The sequence below is a fragment of the Phanerochaete carnosa genome (genome assembly GCF_000300595.1).
Source record: "Phanerochaete carnosa HHB-10118-sp unplaced genomic scaffold PHACAscaffold_44, whole genome shotgun sequence".
Taxonomy (NCBI): domain Eukaryota; kingdom Fungi; phylum Basidiomycota; class Agaricomycetes; order Polyporales; family Phanerochaetaceae; genus Phanerochaete; species Phanerochaete carnosa.
This window is the reverse complement of record NW_006767671.1, coordinates 1-11,356: the sequence shown is the minus strand read 5'-3', so window position 1 is coordinate 11,356 and position 11,356 is coordinate 1. Positions and strand designations below refer to the sequence as shown.

Below are 11,356 nucleotides of genomic sequence, written 5' to 3'. Positions count from 1 at the left end.
AGACAGCTTGAGGCACCGCGCGCGCACTCTGGGCGAGCCAAAGCGCGGCCGCTGCGACGTTCGCGTGCATGGTCTTCATCGTTGAGCCTAACGGGGTCCTTTTGTGGGGAAGAAGGATCACAGCCGGGGCGACGGACACCCCACATGCCTCCGCATTCAAGCTTTATACGTCCCCGCATCAAGATTATTTTACCCCGTGGGCAGTCGGGCGCGCCTATGGCCGGAGAACGTCAACTGCATCCTTGCGGCGGTTCTGATGCTTTTCCCGTGATGGTCTTGGGGCGTTCTGCGGATGACGTTCGTTTATCGGTCCTAGGATTGCGCCTAGGCACGAGCCGTGATCAAGCGGTGTCAAAATTGGAACACAAAGCGACGAGCGTACCGACACGGAAAGCCTCAGAAACCCTCCTGACCCCCGGCTCATAAGACGAGCCTCTGCACTCCATATGGTCTTGAAAAACTTCACTGTCATCGCGCTTCGGGAGAGCAAAAGGTCCGGCGGGCACATCCTTGTTCGAGCTCGGGTGAGATCTGACGCCAATGCAAGCGCCCCTATCGTTAAGACCCCGTATACCACAAACCGCTTGCTCCTATGAATGTTGTCGTCCAACATATATGGGCAGAAAGGAGATTACCAATTAGAATGCGATAAATAGGGACAGCGAGATTTCAGGGTACAGTGCGCGAAGTTAACGTTAACCGTGAAATTGACCACCCTCCGCGCGGCGCGCGATGAGAGAAAAATTGCCTCGTGTGACTTAGGATCGGGGGTCCTGACGCCGTTTTAGAGCGCTTGCTACGAAATGACGTGGACCGCTGTCCGATTTCGATTTCGGCGCAGTGCTCGCCATTCGAAACGATGTTGGCACTACTGGCCGTGTTCGCGGCAGCTGCTTCACTGCTACTGCTACGACGCTACGTCCTCAATATAAGAACACGAAGCAATCAGAGGAGAGAATCCGTGTTCAAGGAACTAGGCACGAGCGGAGACAAGCGCGTTGTCGGTTTCTTCCATCCGTACTGGTGAGTGCTACACGGCCGTACCTTGCACAATCTCTTGTTCCTGATCTTACGAAGCCTGGAAGTAATGCAGGAGGCGGTGGTGAACGCGTACTATGGACTGCCATCGCGTCCATGCAACGTACCGAACCCGACGTGATCAGTATCGTCTACAGCGGAGACGTCGACGCCTCTAAACAGGAGATTATCCAGAAGGTCAAAGTGAGTCTCTGAATTTCATGCATCTTCCGACTCCTCAATGTGCGTCCTCTCGCAGTCTAGGTTTGACATTGTTCTCTCCCCGGACACCCTCCACTTCGTCTGGCTTCGGAAGAGACATCTCGTGGAAGATGCAACATGGCCGCGTTTCACGTTGCTCGGACAAAGTCTTGGATCAATGGTGCTTGCTTGGGAAGCAATGAACGCAATAATTCCAGATCTCTTTATCGGTAAGTAACTCTTGGTACTCAATGCACGACGTAGCTTGAGCTGTTCTGTACAGACACGATGGGCTACGCATTCACATTCCACGTCGCAATCCTCCTCGGCGGTATCCCCGTAGGCGCATACGTGCACTATCCAACGATCAGCACCAACATGCTCGCTCGAGTCAAATCCCGCAAGGCCGGGCACACGAACTCGGACGCCATCTCGTCCTCGTCTCTCCTCAGCCAAGGCAAGCTTCTATACTATCGCATCTTCATGTACTACTACGCCCAATCGTTGCGGCGCGCGTCCTTCCTCATGGCCAACTCATCCTGGACCAAGGGCCACGTCGATTCAATCCTGCAGCACAACGACACGCTGCTCGACTTTGTGCACCTCTTCAGTCCTTTTGCGCTCCTGCGCCTTTATCTGCAACCCAGCCATCAGCCTCCAAGGGAGGCGAAGATTGTCTATCCGCCCTGCGACACCCGCGAGATGGCGACGTTCGCGCTGGAAGCACGGGAACCGGTCGTCCTGAGCATCGCGCAGTTCAGGCCGGAGAAAGACCACAAGGCGCAGCTGCGTGCGTTCGAGACTTTCGTGCGCAAGCATCCCGAGTACAAGGCGCGAGGTGTCAAGCTCGTGCTCATTGGTGGAAGCCGCAATGCCGAGGATGCCGCTCGCGTCGACGGGTTGCGCGACTTCGCGAAGGAACTCAAGATCGAGGTGCGTCCTGTTCGTTGTGTCTGTCTGTGTTCCGCCAGCCTTAATGGTCGCGGCAGGAGTACGTGGAGTTCGTCGTCAACGCGCCTTACCCGGAGATGCTCCGATGGCTATCTCGCTCCAGCATCGGTCTGAGCACGATGGTCGACGAACATTTCGGCATCAACATCGTCGAGTTCATGGCAGCAGGCGTCATACCAGTGACCCACGCCTCTGGCGGCCCGCTCAACGACATTGTTGTGCCCTTCAACGGCAAGCCCACAGGTGCGTTTCGCAAGCCGGCTTCGTCTGAGTTACGCCTCGCTGAACGTCTACTAGGCTTCCACGCTACGTCCCCGGACGAATATGCCGATCATTTTCATACCATCTTTAGGATGAGTCCCGACGAAGAGCTCGAACTCCGTCTGCGCGCACGCACTTGGGCGGTGCAGCGCTTCTCCAACGAGGAGTTTGAGAAGGGATGGAACGACAGCGGGTGGAAGAAGTGGCTGAATACCAGCGCGTAAATGATGCATGGTTAGCATCTAGTGCATCCCAAGGTGGCTTAGTTGATCACCGTTTAGCTTGTCCGCATACTTCTATAGCCCGCAATTGAGCCTTAGAGTTCATACACTGCGTTCCCCATCTAGTTGACCCTCACCTACAGTATGATGAACTGTATATACGATCGGCGTGACTATCGAAAATGACTACTACAAATGTTGTAGCGATGTTGTCATATACCTTGCGTCCATGTCTGTAAGTCCCGTTTAGCTCAGTTGGTAGAGCGCGTCACTAGTAATGACGAGGTCAGTCGTTCGAGTCGGCTAATGGGAATAACGTCGTGTTTTTTTCTTTTCTTTGTACGATTCCTCCCGCTTAAGGCTCCAACCGTTTAGTTTACGTGTAATTCTTTTCCATAAACACACAGTAAACAGTTTAAAAACAGTAAACAAACAGTTGGCACAGGTATTTGTTTGATCGCGCCAGAATACTGATAAAACTCAGAAATACCTTCTGTGCTGGTTTGAGCCTGAAAGGGGGGGGGGCACAAAAGCTGATGCCAGAGCGGCGCGGCCGCGATGCATGCAGAGGCGCTCGCTCAATGCACGAGAAGATGAAGCTGCGACTTCCCACCCAAGAATTAAGATATCACAGCAATATCCTCGACGGGCCCAGCATGGCAAAGGGTTGCAGGCGCGTGAAAAGTTCTGTTCAGCGAGGGTAGCATCGCGAGGTAGCATAGTACCCGAGGGCAGACGGAGGTGTCTGTGGAGCTAGCTTCGTAGAAAGCATGCGAGATTGCTTCAGGAGGTCGGCGCGTCCCATCGTCGCCATCAGGTAGTGGGCCAGCGACTGGTGCAAATCTCAGCTTGGTACTCTTGAGGTGGTATGATGTATACTTGTGTTAGGCTTTGAGAAGTGACCTAGGGAAGGCTGCTGCATGAGTGCAGACTTTGGTAGCATGTCTTTTCCAGGGTCAATCATCACTTATCCCTTGCGGCATGCCACCTATGAGTAAGATAGAACTAGTCTTCCTCCCTCTTGAACAAAACCTGGGCTCGCAGCGTGCTGCGCCGATAACACCACAGTCACCACTCTTGCCGGCTGGCTTCACGTTGTCTATAGTAGACTGGATGTAGTGGAGGAGTCAACACATACATGGTATTTCAATATCTGTGACACTCGCCTCTGGACTATGCTCAGCATGGGTATTATTGGCATGACTGCTATTGTATCTCTGGAGTGAGTCACGACTATATGCATGGCAGCCACAGCACAGCTGGTGCTTGATGCGGCCGCCGTGCCTCGGGGGTGGGTGGTGAGGCACACTCTTCAGCTCACCACAGGTCAAACCTGTCAGCAAGGCTGCAAATGTATAACACTAGGACCTTCTACAGTTGACAAGAAGAAACTGTTTGTTTACTGTGTATAAACGTTTACACTGAGTTTACGAGACTTTTTTACACACACAGAAACAGTAAACGGTAATAAACATTTATACACAGTAAACAAACAAAACGTTGGAGCCTTACTCCCGCTGCCCTGACTTGTTAGAGGTCAATTCGTAGGCTTATAAAGCCCTAGCTTTTTGTTTAAATATAACAAGGATGCATACAAGTAGCATAAGCAGCCTTTGACCACCGGTGGCCAAAACTTCTGTGTGGCCCTCACATCAGCAAAATCACACCCCATGTTGGGGGATGTTACATGTTACAAAACAATGTTGTAGTTGCACGGAAATGTTAGACATGTGTTGATGTTGATCAACAGCTGGTGAGTCTGATGTCATGACAGCTTCTCGATAGACGCCTGTCAGGTGCCTGAACCCGGCCTCGCCTGTAGCTGTTGATACATGAGAAGTTTGAAGTTTCCCACTCTTCCAACCACAACCACCACTCTTCTTGCCTCCCTCTGTGTTACAGCATCAGTCCTGGCTCATCTCTTACTTCCTTCACTCACTGATGTGGTGAACATAGAGATAATCAATGTCAGGTAGTACCTCGACACGGTCACAGTCTTAATCCTAAGCTACAGCCTCAGCTGAAATACTTGGAGAAGTTGTGTGTGGACAAGCCCTACGATGGCAAGATTTATGCAAACTGAGTGAGAGAGAAGCTGCAGGAGTGGCAGCCAGATCTGCAGGAGAGGAGCCTGTCATTGTGGAACTACTTCAGCAGGTATGTGACAAGTAATCATGAAATTGTCGAGCCAACCGCTCCGGAACGTTGGCTGACTTCTCCGCTAAAGTACAGACAATGCCCACCCTTGATGTGGTCAAAGAAAGACAGATAATCAGGTGTGTCATATATGCTACATTTAAGGCTGCGACCCTGCACCACACTCTTGCTATTGGTGATGTGGGCATTCTCAACAAAGGCTGAGAGGATGATCTGCCTATTGGCGCTCTAGTTCCCTTAGATCTTGCTGGTGTCTTGTCCTTTTCTGCTTGTGAGTCCTGCTTCTAACTATATCCTTTGGCGTTCCAGGTGGTGCGTGCACTACAAGTGTGGTCGACCAGGGCCTCTGCGTAGTTTTGAGGTCGAGCCGATGGTTCTCTGCCGAGAACAGGAGTGGTGGCAAGTGCTACATCAAGGGGTGTGACTCTGTCAACATTGTCCAAACTGCGCATCTTGAGATATTATCAGGAGGTTTACACCTGAGAATGGGGCTGATGCTGTTGACAACGTTGACTCACCACGAGGGTGTGGATGGTTGGGTCGCTGTCACGGAAGCAGAAAGCACGCGGTCAGCTGTCCACCCCACTGCTGCTAGTGGGACCATTTTCCACCTCGGTAGTTCCTGACAATCACATACCTTTGTCTGTGCTCAGTGTACATGTATATACCAATGCCAAGTGTTTATTTCTTGAAATCTGATGTGAACATGGCGTGTTGGCAAGACTTCGTTCAGTATTTGGGTAAGGTTACATAATATGTTATTGATGTTAGGTGCATGTTGATGATGTTGGACAATCTCAACGATGTTGGGTAAGGATACGACATAGGTTACGCAACATCACCATGTTGGTTGTTAGGCATCTTGAGCGTCTTGGCCAATATGCCCAACATGGGATGAGGTTTTGCTGATGCACGGACAGGGGTGGCTTGAACATATGTCAGCCATTGTGTATGTCAGAACCAGTCAAGGGGCTAGGAGGCTCACCAGGCCACTGCGCCAATCAACACCCGATACTCGACCTTGTAGAGGGCCTGCAGCACTGGCACTGATGCGGCACCGCGAATCAAAATACAGTAGGGCAAAAATATAACAGATTTAAGTCTACATAGATACATATAAATGTGAGGCTATGGCAGTCATCATCGTCATTGTTATCTTATCCATAGAACGTCTCGAAGAGAGGTACCTCTCTTCGAGACATTCTGAGGCCACAGACAACGCGGTGCCTACAGCGAACCCAAAGACACTCGTTGAGCTTGCAGACCCTTAAGCGTCGATGGGGTCCGGGGTTAGTCTCGATTCCAGACTCTCCACCCACTATTAGAGAATTGTAATGGGAGCTTTCAGAGGTTGAGATCCCCTTGCAGAGAGTTGCCTACATGTAGATACCCCGTACTTATCCCTAGTCTCGTTCCCAGCCATTCTAGCTCACCCGGAATACTCCAGGCAGACCGCCTGGCAGACTTTAAAAAGCGAAGTTCAGTCCTGACATAACAGGGGGTAGTCAGTAGTGTTGCCGCGGATGAGCCACAAGTTGGACTGGTCCAAAATCCGGCATTATCTGCACGTGGCGGATAATGATGAGTTGGCTGCCAGATAATCCAGCGGGTTGTGGGAAAGCTGACAAAGACACTATATACGGTAGGCAACTGAACACAGAGCAGACGGGGACTGGGGAGACTCAAGTGAAAACAGCGTAACAGATGTATTAGGAAATGATTAGGACTCAGTCTCATTAATTAGCCTCTCTAGCTCGTCCACATGGCCGTCTGCGACCATTTTATCAATCTGTTTTACTGAGACTGCTGGTGCCAGATCGCCCTCGGAAGCTAGCCTGCCGTGCGAAAAATTTAGCTTCTCACCGTGCTGCTGCAGATACAGATGCTTCAGAATTTGAAGCCTTTCCATCACTTCGGAGGACATATTAGTCCTTCGGAGAGTGTCCATCTCCTTGCTCGATGAGAAGATGCGCTCGCACGGGACAGCAGAAGCTTGTATGGGCAGGATATCCAGTGCAATGCGATAGATCAGAGGAAAGCGATATTGATTGACCTGTGATGTAGTGAGTAACAGTAAGATAACACACTGCAGTGATGTACCTGCCAGGTGCAACAGATATCAAAGTCTGGCCCTGTTTCGGTGTCAGGGAGAACACCCTTCTTTTTGTACCAGGTTGCCTCTTCCTCAACGGCATGGGCATAATCTGCCTCCAGAATGTGACTATCATCGACATCTGGCTCGATGGTGGCCGCCTCGGGCTGTGTGCTGCTCCTTTGAGCTGTAGCCAGAGTGCTTACAGACTCATCGGAGAGTTCTCGGAGCAGTGCGCGGATGTGGCCTACACCGTGAGCCTGTGAGCAAGCTGTGAAACTCTGAGATGGTGGTGGAGACAGGCTGCTGGAGGGCAGATTGGACTGTGGAGAATAAATCCCTCGCCGATATTCAAGCATCTATAAGTAATACACCCAGAAGTAAGTTTAATGTGTGTGTGCAACAAGAGAATCTATGCACCACTTCCCGAAGCCAGCGCTGGGCATCCGCGGCTTCCTTGGCTGTCCAGTGCTTGTCTATCCAGGTAAATTTGAAGCCAGGGTGTAAAACTGAAAAAAAGGCTTAGTATGACAAATTTTCCATTAATAAAAAATATGGCGCTCACCCATTGTGAGAGCATATGCTTTACTTTTCCGTGCAATGCTCAAATATTTGTGCAGCCAGCCAATTGACACATTGATTGCGTGCTAGAGAGTACAGAGCTTACTATGCAGAGCACGCAATGCCTCTAGTAAGCTCTCGTACATGGGTATTGAGAGTGGGAGGGTTAGTGTCTTCTCGTACGAGAGAAGCTGCTAGATGCAATAAAATACATGTAGAAACCTATGGATATCATGGAGAACTTGCAGCTCCATTTCATCGAGGGCGCTTTTGCGAATATCATTCTGCTTCTGTGCATTTAAAAATGCTTCGACTGCCTGAATGAGTAATATCAAATTGGGAACAAAGGTGAGGTTTCACATGATTGAAAGGAGAGAAATACGAACCTCATATAGCTCAAGAGCGCGATCAATCATCATAAACAGCGCTGACCAGCGCGTGTCCACATCTTGAAGGAGCTCTTTCAACTTGGGGCCAAAGGTTGAAAAGTTCAATGACTCAGCTGCGACAGCAATCAATGCCCACTTCGCTGCCATTGAGAGAGCAATAGCCTGGCGAAGATCTTTGCGGCGCTGCCAAGATACCCAGCAAACATGTACTAATGCATGGCAGCAAGTCACAGGATCCTTTTGCAAGGCAGACAGATATGCAGGATCAGCCTGAAGTGCTGCATTGGATGCAGCGTCCATAGCACCATTGTCATCGAGATTATCGTCACTGTCGTAGTCACTATCGTCATCACGACTTGCATTTTTGCCACACTGATCATTCTGTATCTTTGTCAGCATTTTGAGTCCAGCCTTGACAGCAATATTGATAATGTGCGGAAAGCATCTGTGACAAACAAAGCAGTCAGAGTTTAGAAAATACCCAAAGATGCAACTTTCTCACCGGACCCGGTTTCCAACAGGATCAAATGGTATCCCATCTTGTCTGAGGAGCCGCGCAAGCTCACACATCATGGTGTTGTTGTTAGACACATTGTCGAGCGTAATTTGACCGATCTACCATCAGTGTGAATAAATTAATCTTTGGTAGACAGTGAAGCTTCAAACTTTGTGCAGAATGCCATAATCCTTGAGTATACCATAGAATATTCTGGCAAGATTTATGCCAGTGTGATTCACAGGCACTGCTCGAAATGCGATCAGCTGAGAACGTATCATGAGGTGTCCATTCTTGTCCTTTGCCATATAGTGTGCTGTAATCGCCATAAAGCTGAGGAGCTTGAGATTACTCCAAAGGTCAGATGTATACGAAATGTGGCCCTCGCTGACCTTAAAGGACTGTCAGCACAAAGTGCACAGTAAAACAAGTCCAAGCACTGAAGTTCGTACTTTCAGCTCTTTGACAACAGCGCCAAAGTCCACTGCACAACACTCCTTAATGAGGTCTGTGAGCATGGTGCGATGTGGGATGTCCATGTCCTCTAGGTGATCGCTTGTGTAGACGATGAGATCCTGGAACTCCGGGCACTCGACAACGTTGATGGACTGTGGTTTCAATGCAAGCGTAGTCAGCATAATTTCTGAGGAGAAGAAGTGAGCAACTTACCTGATCATTAACCACCACAAAGCGAACAAGTTTGTTGCAAAATTCTGTCAGGCTGAAGGGTTCACGAGCCTTTTCCGACAGCGAGGAATTGTTTGCAGGTACATCCCATCCTTTGAGCTTCTTCTTGGTCACCACTGACCAATAGTTCTGCGCGTGGTCCTTCTTCAGATGGCGACACACATTTCCAGTGATCCCATCACTGTTCTTCCATGCTCTCCACTTCGTCCTGGCTCAAAATAAATGTGACTACACGAAGAAGACAAATAAATAGTGGCCACTTATGGACAAAAGCGACACCTCACGTAAGAAAATGTTGGGCGACGCCTTGATGGCGTAGAGTCTGGTGCAGGAGCCTCACCATTGGTGTCATTGTATCCGATGCCATCAGTGAAATTGGCTGGCGCACCTTTCGTTTGCACCAGTAGGACATGAAACCAAACGTCAGATGCGAGTGTCGAGTCCTCCGACACGTTGCTGGCTGCTAGCAGTGAGCAAAAATCCACATTGGATTTTTGCGAAGCTGTCAGTGGTGTTGAGTCAGTGTTGCTGGGCTCAGTAGGAGGCAAGATGCAGGGGCCAACTCCTGGTACGAGAGGTTCCGGCACATCAGACGACGATGTGGCATTGGCTTGAGAGCGCTTTGATGACGGTGCTCCGCCCTCATTGCATCCGTGTTTCCGCTTCGGTGCTTGTACTGGCTGCGGAGGTGACTGTGCTGGCACAGAGGCAGCCAGCCCAGGGTTCTGAGGCGTCAGTGCAGCTGAAACAGAAGGAGAAAGCTGACTGTGAAGATGTGGGCCAGCAGATTGAAGCAATGGAAAGGCTGGTGAGCCATAGGAGTAGGTGTATAGATGCGGATAGGCTGGGTGGTGCCAATAGGAAGTCACGGACGGATGGGAGCAACTAGTGGAGTCTTCTCGTTGTTGGGACTGGCTCATAGCATGAATTTGAGGCTGAGAAAGAGAACCGGTGGGCTTGTTTGACACAGCTGCACCTGATGTATTATACCTGGGTGTCAGAGAGAAAAAATGCGCAGAGTGTGCTATGTACTTCACACTCAGGAGCCAGATTATTGACCTGTGAAGTGTGGCTTGAGTCACTTGTTGTTTCAAGTTGAAAGAAACACACCGGCTGCCCTGGTCCCTGGGCAATAGCTCGTGCAGTAATTGGGTCTTGTGTGATTTTTTCAAATAAATATATTGATCTATCATGTTACTCTAGCAACAACCTCAGGAGATGACGGAAGTGAAAGGGGCAAACACAGCTACAGGCAATAAATTGAAACACGAGGAACACTAACCACGGACGCGACGCGTTCTCGTGCAGTCTTGCGTGACCGCGTCGAACTAGAATTGATGGATGGCGTCTGAGTCGGCATTCTCCGAGTGGGTTGCAACGAGTTATCCGGCTTGAATTCGCGCCCATCCGGATTGAATGGATTGGCGATCCATCAGGCCGGATCAGATTCTATCCGGATAGAATCCGAATCCGCGGCAACACTGGATGCCTTCCCGCAGCTCACCTGGACCTTACTGATCTTGATGCTGATAAGCAGGGCATACCCGGGAGGGTTTGCCCTGCTTGCGAGCAGAGATCACCTATGCGCTCACACTACGTAGGAACTATCCCAGAGGTATCCAATTATCCTTTGGAAGAGGCCCCTCCAGCTTCTAAGTCCTCAGCCCGACGCGCCGACCGGCGCCTCAGCCCATCAGACGATGACGTGACCCTGTCTCGTCCCATCACCGGTCCGCTCCTGCCCTCTCCCGGCTATCCCCCGCGCTAAACGCCCTCCACTATCACTCCCGCCCCCGTGCTCGCTGTCCGCCGCGATGTCTGTGCTCCCTCCCCCGTATCTCGCCCATTTCTCTATAGTTTCTGCCCATTGTCTTTGCCACGTGTATTACATATAGTATTGGCACCTAATTACATGGTTACTATGGGATACATCCTGTACTACAGTGCCGGTCACTCCCAGAGGTGACGGCCAGTGGGCGCTCGAGGGTGGGCAAGCTGAGAGAGCCTCGGGCATAACCGGGAAGAGCCGGGAGCTGCGCGCTGCGATGGCGCCATCGGGCAGACAGTCTCACGATGATGCCATCGCGCAGGCATCGCGCAGGCGTCGTGAAACACCATCACGCAGTCTCGCAATAACGCCATCACGCAAGCACCGTGGTGAAACACCATCAGATACGGCCGCATGGGCGGCGCTGTGGTGGGCCGAGGGCATCTGAGGGGCCTCCCGCCCCACCCTCCTGCCCTGCCCTCGTGCTCTCCTGCCCTGGCAGCCTTGCCCTCGCGTCCGATGCTCTCCTTTCAATGCAGGACAAGCTTGAACGGG

General features: G+C 51.0%; 2 protein-coding genes and 1 non-coding gene across 3 annotated transcripts; 2 read left to right on the top strand and 1 right to left on the bottom strand.

The window, feature by feature from the left end:
* Window positions 1-836: 836 nt before the first annotated feature.
* PHACADRAFT_214476 (glycosyltransferase family 4 protein) lies at window positions 837-2,860 on the top strand. The gene is made up of 6 exons (XM_007402189.1): window positions 837-1,023; window positions 1,086-1,221; window positions 1,277-1,448; window positions 1,502-2,151; window positions 2,208-2,412; window positions 2,467-2,860. The coding sequence occupies exons 1-6, from the start codon at window positions 860-862 to the stop codon at window positions 2,652-2,654; spliced, it is 1,515 nt and encodes a 504-aa protein (XP_007402251.1). The 5' UTR covers window positions 837-859; the 3' UTR covers window positions 2,655-2,860.
* A 31-nt stretch (window positions 2,861-2,891) lies between these two features.
* PHACADRAFT_t154 lies at window positions 2,892-2,964 on the top strand. Its single transcript has one exon. It is a non-coding gene; the product is annotated as a tRNA-Thr (tRNA).
* Window positions 2,965-8,651: 5,687 nt separating this feature from the next.
* Window positions 8,652-8,894, bottom strand: PHACADRAFT_68361 (uncharacterized protein; the record flags this gene model as incomplete). The annotated part of the gene is made up of 2 exons (XM_007402188.1): window positions 8,652-8,738; window positions 8,799-8,894. Coding segments are annotated over 2 exons (183 nt in total), but the record flags the coding sequence as incomplete, so codon positions are not given.
* Window positions 8,895-11,356: the final 2,462 nt, after the last annotated feature.

What these genes read in the sequence shown, in the direction of transcription:
- PHACADRAFT_214476 (XM_007402189.1), top strand. Translation starts at nt 860, where the DNA reads ATGTTGGCACTACTGGCCGTGTTCGCGGCAGCTGCTTCACTGCTACTG. An exon ending in CGAAGGAACTCAAGATCGAG is followed by an intron (nt 2,152 to 2,207) that starts GTGCGTCCTGTT and finishes TGGTCGCGGCAG; the next exon opens with GAGTACGTGGAGTTCGTCGT. An exon ending in CTTCAACGGCAAGCCCACAG is followed by an intron (nt 2,413 to 2,466) that starts GTGCGTTTCGCA and finishes AACGTCTACTAG; the next exon opens with GCTTCCACGCTACGTCCCCG.